This window comes from Lolium perenne, chromosome 5 (genome assembly GCF_019359855.2).
Source record: "Lolium perenne isolate Kyuss_39 chromosome 5, Kyuss_2.0, whole genome shotgun sequence".
In the NCBI taxonomy this organism is placed as follows: domain Eukaryota; kingdom Viridiplantae; phylum Streptophyta; class Magnoliopsida; order Poales; family Poaceae; genus Lolium; species Lolium perenne.
In genome coordinates, this window is record NC_067248.2 from 163416226 (window position 1) to 163438452 (window position 22227).

At 42.5% G+C, this 22227-nt stretch overlaps 1 protein-coding gene across 2 annotated transcripts; it reads left to right on the plus strand.

The window, feature by feature from the left end:
* The first annotated feature begins 4276 nt into the window (after nucleotides 1-4276).
* Nucleotides 4277-21709, plus strand: LOC127300462 (uncharacterized). 2 transcript variants are annotated; one of them, XM_051330566.2, is made up of 19 exons: nucleotides 4277-4523; nucleotides 4602-4957; nucleotides 5318-5545; nucleotides 6048-6238; nucleotides 6392-6551; nucleotides 7203-7340; nucleotides 7420-7606; nucleotides 8281-8426; nucleotides 8569-8751; nucleotides 9252-9362; nucleotides 11482-11601; nucleotides 11699-11843; nucleotides 12164-12327; nucleotides 13147-13233; nucleotides 16159-16487; nucleotides 17884-17965; nucleotides 18071-18210; nucleotides 19007-19262; nucleotides 21017-21709. In XM_051330566.2, the coding sequence occupies exons 2-19, from the start codon at nucleotides 4667-4669 to the stop codon at nucleotides 21344-21346; spliced, it is 3288 nt and encodes a 1095-aa protein (XP_051186526.1). In that variant the 5' UTR covers nucleotides 4277-4523; nucleotides 4602-4666; the 3' UTR covers nucleotides 21347-21709. The 2 variants fall into 2 exon arrangements, with proteins under 2 accessions (XP_051186526.1, XP_051186527.1); XM_051330567.1 differs by lacking the exons at nucleotides 4277-4523; nucleotides 4602-4957 and having other exon boundaries at nucleotides 5432-5562.
* The last annotated feature ends 518 nt before the right edge of the window (nucleotides 21710-22227 follow it).

Sequence of the window (22227 nt, forward strand, 5' to 3'; positions counted from 1 at the left end):
AACTTTCTATATTATTATCAACAATGGTGTTCAAAGCGTTCATACTAATATTACTACCAGCATGCAAATAAGATTCCATAGGTTTTTTAATTTTCGCATCAAACAATCCATGTTTTAAATCAGGAAATAGAAATAGAAGCTCATTCTTGTCCATTATGCCAAACTAGTGTAAACAAGAAACAAAAAGTTGCAATTGCAGGATCTAAAGGAAATAGCTTCGAGTACTTACAACGCCGGGAAATAGCTTAGTAGCCGAGATCCGGAGTGTGAGTACCTTTTACCTTTCCTCCCCGGCAACGGCGCCAGAAAATAGCTTGATGTCTACGTTCCCCCTCCTTTCCTGTAGACAGTGTTGGGCCTCCAAGAGCAGAGGTTTGTAGAACAGCAGCAAGTTTTCCCTTAAGTGGATCACCCAAGGTTTATCGAACTCAGGGAGGAAGAGGTCAAAGATATCCCTCTCATGCAACCCTGCAACCACAAAGCAAGAAGTCTCTTGTGTCCCCAACACACCTAATAGGTGCACTAGTTCGGCGAAGAGATAGTGAAATACAGGTGGTATAAATAAGTATGAGCAGTAGCAACGGTGCCAGAAAATAGCTTGCTGGCGTGTAGTTGATGGTGGTAGTATTGCAGCAGTAGTAACACAGTGAAACAAGAACAAGCAAAGTAGTAACGCAGTATTTAGGAACAAGGCCTAGGGATTACACTTTCACTAGTGGACACTCTCAACATTGATCACATAACAGAATAGATAAATGCATACTCTACACTCTTGTTGGATGATGAACACATTGCGTAGGATTACACGAACCCTCAATGCCGGAGTTAACAAGCTCCACAATTAATGTTCATATTTTAGTAACCTTTAGTGTAAGATAGATCAAAAGACTAAACCAAGTACTAGCATAGCATGCACACTGTCACCTTCATGCATATGTAGGAGGAATAGATCACATCAATATTATCATAGCAATAGTTAACTTCGCAATCTACAAGAGATCATGATCATAGCATAAACCAAGTACTAACACGGTGCACACACTGTCACCTTTACACACGTGCAGGAGGAATAGAACTACTTTAATAACTTTGCTAGAGTAGCACATAGATAGATTGTGATACAAACACATTGCAATCATAAAGAGATATAAATAAGCACCTCACTATGCCATTCATCAGTGAATAAGTATTCTGTGAAATATAGCCTAAGAGACCCACACGGTGCACACACTGTCACCTTTACACACGTGGGACAAGGAGTCTCCGGAGATCACATAAGTAAAACTCACTTGACTAGCATAATGACATCTAGATTACAAGCATCATCATATGAATCTCAATCATGTAAGGCAGCTCATGAGATTATTGTATTGAAGTACATAGGAGAGAGATGAACCACATAGCTACCGGTACAGCCCCGAGCCTCGATGGAGAACTACTCCCTCCTCATGGGAGCAGCAGCGGTGATGAAGATGGCGGTGGAGATGGCAGCGGTGTCGATGGAGAAGCCTTCCGGGGGCACTTCCCCGTTCCGGCGGCGTGCCGGAACAGAGACTCCTGTCCCCCAGATCTTGGCTTCGCGATGGCGGCGGCTCTGGAAGGTTTCTGTGGGTTTCGTCGAACGTATCAGGGTTTTCGATCCAGGGGCTTTATATAGGCGAAGAGGCGGCGCAGGAGGGTCGAAGGGGTGCCCACACCATAGGGTGGCGCGGGCCCCCCCTGGCCGCGCCGCCATGTGGTTTGGTGGGCCTGTGCCCCCTCCCTGGTGGCTCTCGGGTGTTCTGGATGCTTCCGTGAAAATAGGAACACAGGCGTTGATTTCGTCCGATTCCGAGAATATTTCGTTACTAGGATTTACGAAACCAAAAACAGCAGAAACAGGAACCGACACTTCAAAGATCTTGTTAATAGGTTAGTTCCAGAAAATGCACGAATATGACATAAAGTGTGCATAAAACATGTAGATAACATCAATAATGTGGCATGGAACATAAGAAATTATCGATACGTCGGAGACGTATCAACCCGCCATCGTGGTTGTGGTGACCCACCACTGCCACATGGCAGCGGGACCACATGATGCAGCGGGGTTGTAGTAGGGTCTTCCCACTGACTCCATTATCGACACCATCAACAGTGACATGGCTAATCGCCCTGCCCTTTGCTTCCTGGGAGGCGTCACAGCTCTCGTAGGACACCTCCATTGAAGGATCTCCTGGTTGAAAACATAAGTGAGCATAAAGTATTATGATTCGATTCACCACACGATGATAATGTCAGTTTGCTAAATGCACACAAGCAAAAACAAACAAGTAGGGAAAAGGGTTGACCGAGGTCCCGACCAGCATCTCCGTGTAACGCCTAGTAAATGGAAATGGTGATGAGGGCGTCCTGAAAGATGCAAATGTTTTCAAGATCTAGGTTTTCACCGCGGTGCGCGACGCGGAAGAGAAGGACATGTGGGACGCGGACGAGATGTTGGCCATGCTCACCACGGCACGCGGCTGCCTCCGACAGAAGGATACAACACATAGCCTATCCCACCTATGACTTGACAAGAAACTAAACAAGTGGGAAAAATTCCAGATCTAACGACCATGGCAAAAAGCGGGTCAACCAAAGTACCGTCGCTGGTGAAAACAATGTCCATAATTGCTGTGCCCCATGAAGCAGCTTGATTGGCCGGATAGCCTTACGATCTTTATAAGAGTAATACTTAACGTATTTCAGCTTTCAGGCCCTGGCCTTGTATACTTGGATCTTGACGCAACAAGGAAAGAGACACTTGCTGTTATGAAACAAGCTTGTGCATTATATTCATTCTTAATGCTCAACAATGTGGCAAATTAATACTGGGCCTTGTTGTGTTTCAACATTTTAGCGTATTGGAGTTGACATGTACTACCTCCATCCCAAATCTTAAGGCCTATATTATTTTTAGAAAGTCAAACTATATTAAGTTTGACTATGTTTATACCAAAAATTATTAACATGGAAAATATAAAATTAATATCATTAAATAGATAATGAAAATATATTTTCGTATAATATCTACAAAATATCATATTTGTTGATAGATTGTTCTAAAAGTTTAATCAAAATTTACTTGGTTTGACTTTCAAAAACAGTATAAACTTTACTTGGTTTGACTAATACTGTACTAGTATGGTATTGTTGTGTATCAACATTCTAGCCTATTGGACTTGACATGTATGACACGTCATGCTACTCTAGACGAATAGGGTCGAAATGCATCTAGGTCATGTCTGAAAATGCATAAACATCACGATTTGTGGAAATATCGGGGATGCCGGTGGACTTCTTTATTTATTTTTTAATGCTTCCTCCACCATTAATTGCCGGAGTTGACTTGCATCGTCTGTCCCGCTGTTCCATGGTACTGTACACAAACATAAATTGGAGCTCTTAAGAGCTAGGTACTTCATCCATTCAATAATACTTGTAGTGTTTTTTTTTAGATTCACTTATTTTGGCATGTGTATATCTAGTCTACTTGTAGTGTGTAAATTCACTCATGATGACGTGTATGTAGTTTATTTCAAAATATCTAAAACATCATATATTTATATAACAAGAGAAAATATTAGGTACTACAATTCAATCTAGTTTAATCGATGGGACCACAACCATGTGTACCTCCTGCCCGAGTCCGCACCAATCTAATTTGATTAGAGAGAGTATAAACCTAACATGGTAGGACACAAAGTGGCCAAAATAACGAAGAAACCAAAAGAGGCTACAATGGCTGTATTATTATGCAAACGTGGAATGTAAATGGTCACGCTTACAAAAGACTCCAAATGCAGTCCACTCAGGATTTTAACGTTTGCACAATTTCTCGAGAGCGTTCCGTAATTAGTTGCATCTGTATCTAATTATTACATGCCACACTTGTGAACTTTCAATTTTTTTTTAAAAATAAATCATGAACATTGGTTATGTTATATGTTGTGCCCCGCAAAATTTGGTCTCAAAATACGACCGCATGTGACCTGCGTGAAAAATTTAAATTTTTTTTAGTGAAACTTCATGGATGCAATATACAACACAATCTAGGACCATAATTTATTTTACTACTATATTCTTTTAGAAATTTGAAAGGGCAACATACAAAATGCACATTGTAGTTTGGTGTAGTTTCCCGAGATATTTTCCAACAACGTGTGTGCCCGGCAGCCTGCGGGGCCTCTCCTCAGCTGCCGCCCGTTCGTTCCGCATCAACGTTCGTGCGGCTCTAAGATCCATCCGACAAGCCACTGCCTGTGGGTCACTTGGGTCCGAACCCCAGCTTCCTTTTGCAGAGCAGTGGCTGTGGCTCCCATCGTTTCCGCGCCGCCGCCCGTCGCCTCCAAATCTCCGCCATTCTCCCAACCATCCCCTGATCCCACCCCGCCCCGGCCTCCTCCTCCCCGGAGACCCCTCGCGTCGGCCGGAGACTCGGCCGCGGAGCAGAACGAGCCGTGGATCGTGGCATTTGGCCAGGGAATCGCCCGTCTCCACAGGTCTCCCCGGATCCCGAGCCCAAGATCCCCTCTTGTCCCCGCACCGCGGCTCTGCTCAAATCTCGGCGTCCTCTGCAGCTCGATGCCGAGTTCCTGACCAAGATTAGTGGATTTTTCGCATTGATCGATCCCCGGCCAGTCCCATGGGTGGATTCGGCGGCAACTGCCGGCTGGGGTCCGTGCTCTTCTTCTCCGCCTGGATCACGCTCGCGGCCCTCAACAGGCTGCTGCGGCCGGCGCCCAACGGGTGCCAGATGACCTACATGTACCCGACCTACATCCCGATCTCCACGCCCAAGAACGTCTCCTCCGACAGGTACGGGCTCTTCCTGTACCACGAGGGGTGGAAGAAGATCGACTTCGACGAGCACGTCAGGAAGCTCGATGGCGTGCCGGTGCTGTTCATCCCCGGCAACGGCGGAAGCTACAAGCAGGTGAAAGGCCTGCTTTGACGTTTGCTCATCTAAGTGAAAGCCTCAGTTATGAACTGCAAAATGATATCCTCGATATGTTAGTAAACTTTGAATAATGGCCTCATGAGTCATAAAAAAGCAAGGCCAATGTAACAGTAGACATGTACCGAACTAGCCGCTGATAGATTACAGGACTGAACAGAACTTCATATTCTTCACTGTTTTGTACCTTGTTATCATTTATTCCTGACTGAATGCCCAGCAGTAAACAAGCTGTGGACTTGTAACTATGCTTATTTTGTCATTCTTTCTATATATTACTGTTACTGACAATCATATATTACCATCCTTTCTCATTGTTTTATCATGCTATGGATCTAGGTTCGCTCGTTGGCTGCAGAATCTTTTCGGGCATATCAAAATGGTCCACCCGAGCCCTCCTTCTATCGGGAAGCATCTAGTACATCTGAACTGGAAGACTTCTCCCTTCCATCACGATATGGCTGTATGCTGGATTGGTTTGCTGTTGATCTTGAAGGAGAACACTCGGCAATGGATGGTCGCATACTCGAGGAGCATACGGAACATGTTGTCTATGCCGTCCACAGGGTAACCAATCCTTACTTGTAAGATATGATCCTAGGCTCTTAGCATAGAGTGCAATGGACCTTTCAGCCAAAGTCATACTCCCTCAGTTGCAAATGCGGAGCATGTTTTGATTGGTTGAGCCAGTGGTTTGACCAAAAATTACTCCCTTATTATGCAATTTATATAACATAAGCTTGATCTCATTACTTACGAATGACTTTTATCATGTAAACATGCATATTAAGCAAGTAATTGTTTGTCAAAGCCTAGTCTTAACCAATCAGAATAAATCATGGAAAAAAAACCCTGAAAGAGTAACTGTGAAAACTTCTATTATCGTCTACAAGGAGCAGGACAATTTCCACAACATTGAATTTTCAAATTGTTTGATATGATTATGTTCCTGCAAACAAATTCCACACAATTACTTTCTAGTGGCAACCAATTTATGTCTGTCTTTAGTTCTATGAAGTATGAAAATAGTATTGCTTACTGTTTCCAATATCAATTCTGTGCTCTGTAGATCCTTGATCAATACAAGGAGTCTCATGTAGCGCGATCAAACGATGGCGTTCGATCTGCTGGCAACTTGCCATCTAGTGTAATACTAGTTGGACATTCAATGGGTGGTTTTGTAGCTCGAGCAGCTCTTGTCCACCCAGGCTTGAGGAAAGCAGCAGTCGAAACTATACTAACGCTCTCCAGCCCACACCAGTACTCTCTCTCTCTCTCTCTCTCTCTCTCTCTCTCTCTCTCTCTCTCTCTCTCTCTCTCTCTCTCCGATTCTTTCTATTTTTGTGTTACTTCTGATTGGGTGGCGTGGGCAAGCGAAGTGTCACTCATGTTGTCAAATGATTGCTTATCCAGGTATCCTCCTGTTGCTCTGCAGCCATCTTTGGGTCAGTTTTTCTCCCATGTCAATGAACTATGGAGAGATGGGTACATGACAGGAGAATCACGTACAAGCAGTCCAAAACTCTCAAATGTGGTAGTTGTTTCTGTATCAGGCGGCATCCATGATTATCAGGTATTATTTCTGCCAGAGTATTTTCATTTATATAGTTAATCACTTAATCGTATGCACATTTGGTTATGTCTATGTCTTCTTCAGTGACAAGATGACCTTCTTTGTTAGCACTTGGGTACAGCAAAATTCTCACAAAATCTAGAAGACCATGCTTGTAATGTAGTGGATTGAGATTATAAAATCCGTATTTTTTTATTTTCAAAATTATTTGTCCACTGTATTTTTGTGGTAGATGCAATGCTTCTAATGAACATGTCAGTGTCACGGTATAACTTACAAGTGTAATGTTATCTTTGCTGGCACTCTTAAGTATTCTTAGAATATTAAGTTTCTGTTTGCAAAACATAAAATAAAATCAGTTTTATTCCTACATCAAATCATTGTATGCACACTTAAAGCTGACTTTACTTATACCGATAGGTTTCATTACTTAAATCATTTTTAAATGTTGCTTATAAGATTATGAATTTTCATAGAATTTCAGATAGTTGATTCAATGCCACATTGATTATGGCATGAATTTTGTTAGATCCTCGATTATGTATGGTTAGTTGGCTACAGTGTAGCATTGAGCGACCATTTCGTGACATTGATTAAATCTTCTAAACAAGAGGTCAATCAAATGTTGAGTTTCCATTTATTTTGATTCAGGTTAGGTCAAGGTTGGCCTCATTGGATGGCATTGTACCTTCTACTCATGGCTTTATGGTAGGAAGCTCCAGTGTGAAGAATGTTTGGCTGTCCATGGAACATCAATCTATCCTATGGTGTAATCAATTAGCTGTACAGGTTGAATCTGTATTCCTTTAAAGTGCATTAAGTGATATACATCGTATACCGTACTTATGAGGATTTTAACCTTGTCCAGGTTGCACACACTCTTCTTAGCATGATAGATCCCGTGGACCGACAGCCATTTTTTAGCTCACAAAAAAGAGTTTTCGTGTTTGCAAAAATGCTCCAGAGCGCAGTTCCTCAATCTTTGAGCTGGATGAATCGTGTTTCAGGTTCTCAATCTTCCAATCTTCTCTCAAGTGATACCAGGGATGCTGGTGGTACGACTCGTTCTTTCCGTTCTTTCATCGTTTCCACAATTTAATATTGATAGCCTAAAAGATGAAATATTTGTGGGATTATGAGCACATAAATCTTCACCGGGGATCTGAAATCTAGGTCAAAGGTGATCATTCGTTTTCATATGGCATCAAGAGGTTTCTGAAAGTAGTTTGTCTTTTTTTTGAACATATTGAAACTTTACAGGGCATCTTGTGTATTTCAAATTTTTTTTTTGCTGCCTGTGGAAGTTCTGAAGCGATTTGTGAATGTAGTTGTAGTTCAGCTCCTTTAAAATAATTTGGATGTCCATGTATCTATTTCAGTACTAACACTGATTTATTTAGAATAGTTTAGGTAGAATAACTATACTGCTGTACTGTTACATTCATGGAAGTGCTAGTTTAATAAGTTGTATAGAGCATGCAAACTTGCTAATTTGGTATGACACGTTACTTTTCATGGAAAATTGACGTGTGTCAGATTTTATAGTGAATTTGTTCGCTGATAGTTTCTACTTCGTTTTATTGATTTAGTGTCTTTATATACATATTGAAACACTGTAGTATAAACGTGGCTTTAACCCTCAAAATAACCAGAAGGCGTTATCAAAAAAAGTGGTGCCATAATCTCATGCCAGTCTTGTTGTCTTTACATAACACCATATTTTCTGTAGAATTGCAGCGAAATGATTCACGATTTTGCCCACCATCTGTTCAATGGACAAGTGATGGCCTTGAAAAGGACCTGCACATTCCGTCAAATTTGGTTACCGTTTTAGCAATGGATGGCAGGAGAAGATGGTTAGATATTAAAAAGCTGGTAGGTGAAATTGTCTTACTAGTGCTCAATCAGTGTAGCTTTTTCCAAAGTTCTGCTTATCATTCGGACACCTTATTATAAAGTTAGCACATGCACCTGTAATTGAACAAACTTTGGCTCCTGAACTGTTCTCTCGTTGAAGGGTTCAAATGGAAAAGGACACTTTGTTTTTGTTACAAATCTTGCTCCATGTTCTGGAGTGAGGATTCACCTGTGGCCAGAAAAGCATCATTCATCCATCCAAAATGAAATACCTGCCAGTAAAAAGATAGTTGAGGTCACTTTGAAGATGGTCCAAATCCCAGCAGGACCTGCACCAAAACAGGTAATATTTCTAACTGTTGACCTCTCATGTTTCCACATGCTGGCATTCTCTGTCTTTCTGGTTCACGTGCAGGCTTTTTGTTTCTGATGTGTGTGCGATGATCCAAATGTTTTTTTGTGTTTCCATTGTTGCTCTGTTTTTAAACCATTAACTGCAGCATCTGTATCTTATTTTCTTATGTCATGTTGGGCTACTACCTTAGAAGACGACCCTCAGATTTTCAGTTCTATTAAGTTATTCGCATAGATTTAGTATATTTTATATAGTGCCATCTACATGTAGCAGCTCCTCCTTCCCTTCATTTTCTCAAGTATGTATGTGCAGCGAAAATGAATTTATTGTGAGGGTACCTTTTCTTTCTTAATGATGCCATTGTAACACTCACTGAACAGTAGATCATTTTGTTATCATTGCTGATTTTCCTTCCTCCATTGTAAGTAACATAATATCTGTTATCTTCTGAACATTGGCATTGCTATCACTTTTTGCTTGTCGAGCAGGTAGAACCTGGTAGCCAAACTGAGCAACCGCCTCCTTCTGCATTTCTTCTGCTAAGTCCAGAAGACATGAGTGGTTTCCATTTCATGACCATATCGGTGGCATCACGACCGGTATTACCTTGAACCATTCCTTTTCTCTTATAGAATGTTCTGCACAACCAATCTTGTTTCCTTTGTGAGTTGACTTTCTGAATACAGTGTGCTTTGAATTTCTTCCATCCTTACCTCTTAAGCAAGATGTTTTGTTACTTCTGCAAATAAAAAAATTATGTTAAGTTTAGGGTGCGTAAATGAAATGAATAAAAATCTTATAACTAAGATATTGTGAGGAAAGTCTTCTATTCAAGCATGCACTTATTCTCATAAACATGTTTTATGAGATCAGGCTCAGTTAGGTCTTACCACTTAATTGGTGCTGGAAGGCCTCCTTAGAGCTCTGATTTTTTTGTCTGCCCGGAGCATTTCGGCCTTGCATCTTGACCATTCATTTCGCGTTGGTTGCTGACCTTGGCGCTGTGCATCTTTTTACCACACACAACCTTCACTGTCTGGCTGACTATGGCCCGGTGCTGTATGGGCCTGTTTGCAGCCAGCATGTCTGCCTACTGCTTGGGTGTGGGTGGATTGGAGGAGAGCGGGAGGAGCGGCGTGGTTGCTGGCCGTGTGGTTTGGTCATATTCTTGATGGCGTTCGTGGAATTTCGTGTATCTAACATTGGTTTCTGCTTCTTCCTGTCTGTTCGCTCCATGTTACCAATGTGCCTCTCCCACAACATCGTTCCCCTCTCCACTCACTCCCCTTCTTGGCCGCTGGAGCAGGAAAAAAATGCCCACGCGGGTTGACAACGCTACCTTAGATAAGTCTTTCTAAAAGGGTATTTTCTATGAATGATTCTTAGGCAATCCTCATCGTAAATTTTTGTCATAAACAGATAAGCCTGCGACTTTTACTTGAATTTCGGATATTTTTTACCCAGCTGAAGAAACGTGTTATCAGTTTCTATTAATACGATATATTTTACACTAGCTCTTATACATCAGAAATGAAAGTAGAGCTGCGATTACTGTGTTTTCATGTTCATGTTGGATAAGCAAAAATGTTGAAAATTATTAACCAGATAATGGCCAACAAGCTGAGTTCAGTTACCTATTGGGGGTGAACAGTGCGATCTATCTTTACTCGATATAGGAGCTGGAAGTTTAGAAAGTACTGGACACGTATCCACTAGAAAGTAGGTTTTGCAAAAATAAAATCCTAGACATGCTTCTTGAAAATTCTGGTCCCTCTACTCAAGGGCTTAATTTGTATTTATGGATATTGTTTGTATTCATGGAGACGATACATATAGATGGTATTTTATGTATCTGAATTTATTGCTAATTTTATGTCTGACTTGAATATGAATATACAGTTTGCTGCAGTAACTAGTAAGAAATACAGTTGTAAAATGCCCATCATGTATTATATCCTCCCAAGCAGGCAAGGTGTAGATAGGTCAAATTCTTTTGTCCATGTCCATGAGTCCATCCCATATAACAGAACCACCTGGAGTTTTAACGGATTTGAAATCATAGTGTTATGGACTTGGCCAAAGCAATGCGACGAGCTGGCACACACGCAAAGTGGCAATGACAGGGATTAGGTCAATTAAAAAAACTGAAAGGTTCTCTAGTTATGAAGAGACCAAATTAGGTGACCTGAGCAGCAGAGCATCCTCTGTGGCTCAAGTAGTAACTAATTTCCACGAGTAGGGGGCCATGGAATACACTATTGTAGTAGCTGTGGGGTCCGAATATGTGTGTGTGCGCACCGAAGTATTGGGCACAGCTTGGGTGGTGCTTCAGCACAGATTCAAGGCACTTTTCCATGAGCAACGAGTGTGACAGATCTCGCGAGGCACCTGTGCTGGGAAACACCGTCTGTGCACTTGCAGGACCAGATGCGGATGGATCAAGGGGGAAGTGGCCAAGGTAGTGGTGGAGTGGGATGGAGTTGCCGTGGAGGAAGTGGATCCACGCTTCATAGCTAAATCTAGTGAATTTGAGAACTATAGGTCGTAAACCTGTTAAAATGTGTCACAAAAAACTAAATCCATCAGTTCAATTTGAACTGCCATCTCACGCACATGTATGGTATTTTTGTGGTTATAAAATTTTATCAATAGATGCACATTGCAAATGTTTCGTTTGCTTATTGAATTATGCTCGTTGTTCTAATCTTTAGTATCCAGATGATTTCAGGCAGACCTCCCCCAGCAGCTTCTATGGCAGTGGGCCAGTTCTTTAATCCAGCGGAAGGAACAAGTGCACTTTCTGTTGCCAAGATTGTCCGCTCTAGCTATGTTTCTGAAGTTAGTAATTACTAGTTAGTGCTTAACAGAGTATTGATTATGATGTTGTCTACTGTATGGTACAAAATGAGCTGAAACCTGGATGTCTTAATTCCAGGAAATATTTTTGAAGGAGGATCACCCATTGGCTTTAACCTTGTCGTTTTCTGTCAGTCTTGGTCTTCTACCTGTTATATTATCACTGGGAACTACTGGATGTGGAATAAAAAACATTGGAGACCAAATGGAAGCTGATAAAAACAGTGAGCAACTGCTTCTGTTTAACTTTCTTGTACCCCTAGCTGTTACCTATAAATTGGTCATAGTAATAACAACTAATGCCAACCAGTATGCATCCTATCCGATCATTATGATTTACACCAACATAAGAGCTAATAAAAGCCAGTATGCATTATATTCTGGCCTTTATTATCTATGCAAGACATAACCTCTTCGCCTGTCTGTAGACTGATCAACCTGTATATTGGTTGTTGCACCTGATTAAGTAATTTCTCTACCAGTTTGAAGAGCCTTGGTTAAGCATTGTTACTACTTTATAACTATTCATATGTATGCATTGCAGACCTTTGTAAATTAAGGTGCTTCCCACCTGTTGCACTGGCTTGGGATTCTGTATCAGGCCTACACATCACTCCGAATATCTATTCTGCGACTGTAGTGGTTGATTCATCACCTGCTACTTGGGATTCACATCAAGGGGCTGAGAGAACTACTGTGCTAGTTCTGGTAAGTTTATTTGCCATGCCTTTTAATTGTATTGTGTGGAAGGGAGCTCACTAATGTTACTGGAAAATTACATATTATGGAAATATTTTTGAATTTTGCAAGGCTCTGAACTTTTATTGCACCTGCTTATAGATTTTGTCTATCTTCTAAATTACCATTGTACGAATGGCTTTAATCCCTGTGTTCTATCGTTCTTGTTAGCCGTGCACGACTGGCCATTACCGCTTTTCATACAAATACACGTTTCCACGAGACTAAAACCCTAGGATGACTGGTCGATCCTAATGATTCTACATTGATGTTAGGATTTTGATTCTCGATTCTACACCGAGTCACAGATACTACAATTCGCAATCCTACCGTGGAATCTCTGATTTGCTTCAGAATCACAACCCTGACAAACTTGATGTACTCAGCTTTTCCGTGTACCTCCTAGTGACATGCCGATCATGCTGTCAATGCCACAAACTGTCCGGCTTTAATCACCTAGCTTTACTGTTATCCTCAACTGACTGCCATATTAGTCTCCGCGCTACCATTTTCTATGTTTGCGGTGTTGTTCACCACATGCAGAAAATGTTGACAGTTGCCATGCCTGCATGTTGGTGATGCCAGCCTAGTACCCACTAGCCGTGCACCACATTTGACACGTACAAAAGTCTAAAATTTCAGATCTATAACTTTTTTATTATTGTTATGTTCATTTCTAACATATAACGGCACATAACAATGTTTGGGTGTCCATGCATAGTGTGTCTGTACTTGACTACAATTATACATGAACTGAATACTTAATTTTGTCGGCTTCAAATATTGTAGGCTGATCCGCATTGCTCATACAAAGTCACTGTCCGTGCTTCACTTGGTGCTGCAACGAGCAGGTTCTTTTTGTTGTACATGTCTGAGGTAATCTTATTGTGCAGGATACTTTTATGCATCATTGCAGCGTACCTAGTCCTTGTCTGAGTCATGTTTTGAGGATGGTATCGTAATGTCTCTCTCTGGTGCATCACGTTGATTGTTGATATAGCTCTACTAACTGATCAACATATATGGCCTTAATGTGGCATATGCTGATATGTGCTGACAGTGCTGTGGCAGTTATTATTTGTTTGTACACCTTCTGTAAAGGAATTTCATGGTTTTCAAGCATTATCATGTCCGAGAAAAAAATCAAGCATCACCTTGTCATCTATAGGCCTTGTTCAACCTTTCACATGCACCAGTTTGTAAGAAATATGGCTAGCATAGCATGCCACAGTTTCACCATCCTGTAGAAAGGGGATACTTCAGCTTTACATACTTCACATACCGGCTACATCCACTGCTGGTCTAGGGAATGGACCACCTAACCATGGTAAGAAGGCCGTGGGGATGGCAAGCATCCCTAACCCAAGTGCCTACAATATCTTGTAGGAAGTGGCTTCTTCCTACAACTGCTCTTGGAGTATCCATCCCCAAGCTTGAATCTTCTTCGCTGAGCACTGCAGGCAGAAAAAAACAACTTGGGCTCAGATAAAGTTCAGTCACCCACTTTGCGCGCATTGTACCTAAGCAAAGACATCTACCAAAATAAAGTGTGGTATTTTTCTTACCAAGCGACAATGGCACGGTTGGTTGCCTGCACAATGTGTTGCAGAGGGGTCCCACTGATTAACACATCACACTGGCCTCTTGAAGAATGTAGTAGGCTAAGAGCATCTCTAGCAGAGCCCGTATAAAGTGGAACCGAAAAAACGGAGTTCGGTCTCCTGAATTTGTTTGTTTCGACGTTTTGAGTCGCGGGAAATTTTGCTGCGATGATCCTTGCGAAATGAAAGGAATTCTTGCTCCGATCGAGCTACATTGGAACATAATTTACAATATCAACCAAAATACTTAACTAAACCTAATCCGCCGCTCTAATTTGACCCTAAAATCTAAGAAATTAGCCCGGGGATTGTCACCGGGGCTTCGCTAGCGCTGGAGGAGGGTTTTTTGGCTCGCCGGAGGCGCCTAGGCGAGGACGAGTGTGGCACCTCGACCGACGCCGCTTCCGACGAGCTCCCGCAGGTGAGAGGCCTTCCTCGTCGTCGTCGTTGCCGTCGCCGCGCGGTGGAAGAGCCAGCAGCGGCGGGCTGCACGCGTCGGCTGGCGGCGCCTCGGCTTCCCCCTCGGCCGTTCTGGGGGTCGAGCGGCGACGCGGCGGAGCGGCGGCGGGGGAGTAGGGTTTTGGAACCCAACTCGGCCTCGCGCCCTGTATAAATATGGGGCGACCGTCCAATTTCTCGGGCCCTCGAACTCATTTTACAGGCCAGGCCGTGAGTTCGGGCTCCGTTCTGGGCCTCTTTCGGCCTGAACCCGTATTCTCGCTGGAATTTTTCGGTTTCGGCCTGTTTTTCAGTCTCTGTTAGAGATGCTCTAACAGCTGCCTCATAACCACATCATTATGAAGAGAAGGACCTACAGTTTTAGGCAGCCCAAAGAAGTTATGTACTTCTATATGCCACCTAACCCTCATCATGATCTAATGCTTACCATCATTATTTTATGACGCGTGTCCGCAAAAGGACGTGGCATCTCTCCCCTGTTTCCATGCCTGCACCCTCAGCTGCCCCATGCACCCACTCAGGCCTGGCTATGTGAAAACGGCTGTTTCAGGCGTTCTCAGCAGGCCTGGCTGAGGCATAGTAGCCATGTTCCCGAGTCGGTGGGATCGAGGAACGGGAACGGGGGACGGGAATTGATAGGTGTACAGCAACATGGAACGATAGGAGTATACATCTCTGGATTGACCGATTGATGGCGGGGACACGACCCAAGTAGTTTGGGGACGATGACTGGAATAATACATTCGGTTGAAGGAAAATCTCTGCAGAATTGTGCTATGTTCGGCCTTACCGTAGCACTATGGGCCTTGATTGCCATGCCGAGCCCAGTAAAGAAATGTATCAGCTCCATTGAACCGATCCCTATTCCTTGCCCACAGAAACCTACAGAATGGAAATAGGGATTGGTGACGCTGCTGCTGCCGCCGGACAAAATAGAAGGCGAGATGCAGTCCCCGGTTCCCCGCTATATGCAAGGTGCTCAAGGAAGACCAACGGTGTGGTGGCCGGACCCCAGCCACCACGTCCACGGCCACTGCGTAGGCCGCCGCGAACTTCTTCTGACGGCACATCGGCACATGGCATATTCCGCAAGCAGCGACGTGAATCCACTGGAGTTGTTGATTCTTATCCTTTTTGGTTGACTAAGAAAAGGAGTGCACCACAGTTGCCTGGTAAGTCTCCAGGCTCTTTGTCGTTCCTTAGAGTCTTGGGTCGCGTCCCAGCAATCGACTCGCTCGTACCCTGCCTCGACTCCGACTCCGTTTCCGGGCCGATGAACCCGATTCAGGGAACGTGGCACTGTTCCCCATTTCCGTCTACTATGGGCTGAGGTGTGCTTTAAGTGCCATGCTGGCCAGGCCTGAGGCCTCATGCAGGAAACCAAACACTTAAAACCTGCATCTGTCTGGCCTGGTTGGGCCTCATGCAGTGAACCAAACACGCCATTATGTTACTTAATTCATACGGGGTGTACATATGTATTTATCTTCCTGCGATTAGGGCATGCGTATTACATCTGCAGTTTAGGAAAACTCAGGTTTTTTTTTTTTTTTTTTGCTATACTATCATCTATCCTTTGCAATGGTTACGTGTATTGATGATTATAGAATGATTGTTCTCTCAATTTTACACCATTGATGGGATTCCTGTATATTTGCATAAAACTGCTAGTTACTGTAGCCGGATAACTGCATAAGATTGCCCATGGTTACGTGTTAAACTATTATGCTGTCTTTTGCAGATTCTTGGTTTCATGATTGCTGTAGTACTGTTTGGCCTGATGCGGCAATCATCAGCATGGGAGCGTGATTGTTCTGTACCATCTATTTTGTCAGCTATAGAGATGAACCTGAAACTGTCAAGCCCATGGATGTTCCTTTGCTTCACGCCAATACTTCTATTCCTTGCCTTTTTGTTTCTCACTACAGGGCAAAACCCTCGATTTGGGACCTTCTTGTTTGTTACGGTGATCTGCTATATAATTGCTAATGGTTTCACCATTTTGCTGATACTTTGTTCGAAACTGATTCTGTATGTCGCGGCTATTCTACATGTCTTCGTCAAAAGACGGTTAGTACACCCAAATACATCTTATTAAAGCAGTTTTGATATTTCTTCTGTTATGTTTATCATGATGCAGATACTGTTTAAGAGCTAGGAGCCTTAAATTTATTATTTGTATTTAAAATGTCGACTTCACTCCCTGGACTATCACGTTTGTTCGATTAGTAGCCTGAACTTTAAAATATCTAATTTTTAGTACCGGATCATTTATCCCCCGAGGCCAGTTTTTGCCACGAAGGCATCCATCTCATACCTTCTCTCCCTGATTTGTCTCCCTCCTATCTCTCTCTTTCCTCTCTACTACTAGCTCGGAGGTGTCTTCTTCCTTGTTCGATCGAGTTGGACCCAAGTCATGACCTCACCATAGTGACCAAACAATATAGGCTGGGTTGTCGCTGCCACTTGGAGCCTGCAACCAGCACATGTGAGATTGGGCTTGGCTTTGGTCGATGCAGTACACAGCTCGCCTTTCGGTTTAGAAGTCACTGCATCATGGGGCGCACGTGCACACACATACTCATGCTGGACAGCACCATCAAAGATGCATGTGGTGTCGCGTGAATATGGCAGTGGGAGAAGAGGTGATGAATGCACTTCCTCTTGACCCTCCATGGCTCCACAGAATGACATTTCTCTGCTCCTGTTGGAAGAGAATTGCTAATCTTAGCATTTCGTCGAGCTTGTTGGGAGTGAAGCAGCTTTATCATTTGCATGTGTGTCGAGTTGATTGAGGTTTGGGCAGACGAAGCTAGGGGTCGACCAGACGGAGGTTGAGCAGGGGTTCTCCATGGTAGTAAACCATTTAATTTTCTGTGTAGGGAATCGTGAGTTTAGGTGGCTAAAGAAGTCAATATAAATTTTATGGGGTCAAATGTACGAACATGATACTTGTATGGAGTAAAGTTAGCTTTTCCTACTTCTCTTTTGGGGGTAATGGTTGATTAATATTATAGTAGAACCATATTTGGTACTTTTGTTGTGTGATGCACTGGACTCGCGTATCCTGCATTTCTAATATTACTTATGCTATGAGCTTACTATTTACCCGTTTAAGTATCAGAACATCTGTGAGGAAAACAGGAACTGCGAGTTGTATCTAGAGATGGTTAGAGCTGTGGTATTGAATTGGGCTAGGGACTTCGCAGTAGCTATACATTTTGTCTTTCTTATCCATAGCGACCTTTTAAGAAATTAGCTTTTCTAATGCTATGTTTATGCACGATTTCTGTATCTTTCACTTCATATTCTGCATCCTGGGCAATTGTTTCTCCACAATTCAAATTCTGATAGTAAAGCCGCTGAGGTCTGTAGAACTAATATGAAGTTTCTGAAACTAGTATGTGTGCTTAAAACAGACCATACACAATTTTTCTGTTACTTATCTTGTAATAATGGTATACAGTTGGCAATCATGGGAGGACGGTACCCAATCTCCATTTATTCGCCAGTTTCTCGCTTTCTCATTCTCATTTCAATCTCTCAAGGTAAGTGCCTCCTGGAAGTATGAGTGTATGCAGATATTTAGATCTCTTTTTTTTAAATTGTTGATGCTCATATTCAGATACTAATTGATGTACTTTGGAAAAAAGATTGTGCAGATGACCAAGAACAATACAAATATAGTTGTAGCATTTGCTACAATTTCTCTTGTCTGCTTTGTTCATCCCGCAATTGGTCTTGGTCTATTACTTCTTTCACATTCGCTCCATGCTCATTCAGCACTCTGCAGGTACATTTTATTTTAACTTAAACTGATACACACTAGTTATAGTTACTGTGCTAAATTTTTCGACAACGATCTGTCTGGAACATAAATTACGCAGGAGTTCATTTCGTACAGAAAAAAAACTTGTGCATTCTAAACATGGCTTGTTTATTCCTGCTAGCTCTGTTCCGGTTTATTGCTACCTAGGTAACAAAGTAAATCCAATCTAGTGCCACATTGATCTCCAAAGAAATATAATAGCCACTATAATTTGCTTAGACTTGAAAATTCAATTTTCAAACAGAAAAACCATAAAATTAATCATACTCCCTCCATCCTGAAAAGGATGTCTCAACTTTATCAAGACGTGTTTTATTGTGTAGATACATGCAAATTTAGATAAAGTTGACACATTCTTTTTGTGGACGGAGTGAGTATTATATATTCTGAAAAACCACAAGACAAGATGATGTAGATCGTGGACAGATGTCCCATTAGTCAGTAAGTTACTTTTTGGTAAACGGGAAGTGGCAGGTGGATAATGTTATCTCTATATAGGAGTAAATTTCCGACCTTCATTTCTGTATGCATGCTTTGCTTATGAATCTTTATGGTGTAGGAGTTTTTATAAATATTTTTTCAGAAGAGTGTCTTGCATTTCTTGCATCATTGTCTTGAATGCGTAGATATAGAATCGTAGCATGTGCTTGAAATATTTGTAGAGGTATTCTGAATGTAGCGACCTAGTATCATTTATATCTATTACATATGTAACCCCAGTTGTTCAACTGATGAAGTGGGTGCCTTGGTGTTGTAACAGTTTCTTGGGAGCTTCGTTTCGTAATATCGCTCAGAAAAAAGGCCTCTATAAATCCAAGATGGGTAATAATCCTATTCTACTATCCAAAAGTAAACCAGATGTGATCGAGCAACTCCTGCCAATGGATGATAGCCCAACCGCTGCTAAAAGCTTTACTGACAGCCAGCTAGAAGTGTTCGATTGTCGGCATGGGATCATGATTCTGCATCTTCTAGCTACGCTCATGTTTGTGCCTTCGCTTGTTGCTTGGCTACAGGTTTGTCATTCCTACCTATTTGAATGATTTTGGATATCTCCTCAATGTGCCATTTTTTGCTTATTACCTCGTCAGTGATTACATATAGCATGGACTGATTTTGCCAGCAGCGCCAGTAACCAGTTAGTAGCTATCCCAATGGACCAAAAGCCATTAGCCAATATCTTCTCCAAACCATTATATCTGTCGTATACTAATTGTGAATTTGCTCCTGTATCCGTTGTTGATAAATATACTCCCTCCATTTCAAAGAATAGGGCGCCCTCGTTTTTCGTGTTTTTTTTTTCTTTGACCAAGAATTACTCTAAATATATGAAGATTGTTGATATAAAATTAGCATCATTTGAAAATGTTTTTTTTTCAATACGAACCCAACAATACTAATTACGTACAATATAATCAAGATTTTGTTCAATTTTTCCGGTCAAATTTCTTCTTGGAATAGCCTTATTCGTAGATATGGAGGTAGTAATTGATAATGAATCCTGGCTGGAATGGTGATCTTACTTGCTATGCACTTCTTAATATTTAGGCAACATGTGCTATATAGGTCATTGCCAACAATATTCAATATATAACATGTTACTATCAGGCTTTTATTTGATGCATTCACTCCAAGCTAAAATCTGGGACCCGAATATGGCACGAATGTGCCCGCGTAAGCCCTCGCGCGCGACTTCAAAGTAAAGGTGCCAGGGGAAAATTGTTGTGGGGCCCGGCAACTTCCATTTTTTAAAATGGAAATGCATTGCCAGTTCAGATTTTAAATGGGCGCTGGCGATCACGTCGCGCCGCTGCGCCATCTTGATCACGTTCGCGCGATAGATGTCATCACAATATTGCTAACGAACCTGATTGAATGTTACCGACCCAATGTACGCCAGTGCTGGCACGTCCCTGTCGAGAGCTACACCAATTCCAGCCGGCCCTGCCTTTTCACCCGCTGACTCTAGGCACATGGGTGCAAGGTATGTTGGCATGGGCAGTTCTAGAGCTGCAATCGTCTCCTGGAGGCGTCTGGCAATGGCGATGACACTGCCCTATTGCTCCGAGTCTCGATACCTCGCCATTCTTGGCTGGAGGCAAGGTTCAGCGAGGCCTAATGTCGTTTCATTTTGAAGTTATTGGCACCTCTTCACCTAGTTTTAGGAGTTTGGACCCCTGATGTCGTTGTGTGTGTTTGTGTGTCCCTCCTCTTTGGAGGTTGTACCCCTGATGCCTTCCTGTTCAATGAAATGAGACGCAAATTCTTTTGCGTTTTCTAAAAAAAAAGTGCCTTGTGGAGTGTTTTGGTGGTTTTCGGTGGAGGCGGGTTCGTCTTCGGCCAGGCGGGGCGCGGCCTTGGGGCCGGCGTGGTAGTTGGAGCGGTGGCTCCGGTCTTTCGCCTCCGCCTTTAGCGTTGAGGTGTGGTGTCGACCCGGCTGGTCGTCGACCCGTGTGGAGCGCAGCCTCGGGGCTGGCGTGTGGTGTCGTGTTGTACGGTTTTTCGGCCAGTTTTCCTCATAAACGGGCCAACTCTTTTCTCCTATATCAATGAAAGGCAAAGCTTTTGCCCCGTTTCAAAAAAAAAAAAAAAGTGCCTACCACTATTGAGACTTTTGATTCCAGAATCACATTTGTAATCTATAACTTGGGGCACTCTGCAAGACATCCCATGAAAACATTGACATGATGCTCTACCTCAGCCAACAACTTATGTTATGCTCCTTACTCAATAATGATTTAAATCTGTTCCTGTTTCTTTTTCTGTACAGAGAATCGGAGTAGGCCCGAGATTTCCCTGGTTTGTGGATTCTGCAATTTGTGTGGGTGTTATTCTGCATGGCCTTTTTGGAGCGCAACCAAGTGCCAGCTGTATGTCTTTCAAGTTACCCGGAAGGAGAGGATACGAAGTTGGGCCGAGCTTTCTTTACCTCCTTGGTGGCTATTATTCCTTCGTTAGCTCCATGGCATTGGCACCTTACAGAGCGCTATATGCGATGGCCATCATTGGTTTCATCTGTTTTGCCTCCAGAATTCTCGAGATCAGAGGTAAGATGAGAGGTGAACATAGCTCTAGAAAAAGGCACTGGCATAGACACTAGCTTGGGAACTGATTAATTCTGTGATGACGCTGCAATACATTAGTTTATAATAGCAGCTATTATTATCATTTTAGCTTTTGGGTGCGAACTAGGAAGAGCATTGTTCTGCTTATGATGGGATGCTGCGAAGTGTTCCCCTAAATTTTGAGTTGAATCAGATTTTGTTGGTCTGGACATATTTGTAACCTATAGGTGAGGTCTGGACATGCGATGAGAGCAGATGATTTGGTGACTGCACATACATTATGTATGTAAGCATGGTATACAACGATTGGTGACTGCACATACATTATGTATGTAAGCATGGTATACAACGATTTGTGTTGAAAGCGAATGAATGTGATCTTTGTAGGCCCTGTTCAACATACATGCCTATTTCATTATTTGTCTTATTGTTGTACCAGTTTGCTCAGGTAAATTTTTATCTGGGTGTAGCAGCAAAATCTTGCTGAAATTGGTAAATGAAGGTAAATATTCATTTGACAGTTCATCACAACATTGGCAACCACAAACTGGTGCCAATGGCATGGTAGAGGCTGCCGTGGTCGCTCTGGGAGATGTCCGGCGAGCAATCAGCTTGGTGTGGTCGATGAACTTCCCAATGGGGAACTTCCCAAATGGGAACTCTCCGCTGAGCGTGACCAGTCTTGTAATTTCTTTTGGCCTCTACTAGTATTTTGACTGAACTTTTTTGGCACATCTATCAAAATTTGGTAACCCTAAAAAAAAAATTTATCAAAATTTGGTGGGGTGCCAGATGAAAAGAGAGTTTGTTAATGCACACATGTAGATCGGTTATTATAGCCTTGATTATGGGAATTTAGTTGCTGAACTTTTTCAATCATGACATGGGCCGATCTCGCATCCAGGAAGATCTCTCG

Coding starts and splice junctions, on each gene's coding strand:
- LOC127300462 (XM_051330566.2), top strand. CDS start 4,667: ATGGGTGGATTCGGCGGCAACTGCCGGCTGGGGTCCGTGCTCTTCTTC. Junction 7,341..7,419: donor GTAATCAATTAGCTGTACAG/GTTGAATCTGTA, acceptor AACCTTGTCCAG/GTTGCACACACTCTTCTTAG. Junction 17,966..18,070: donor TCTCATTTCAATCTCTCAAG/GTAAGTGCCTCC, acceptor TTTGGAAAAAAG/ATTGTGCAGATGACCAAGAA.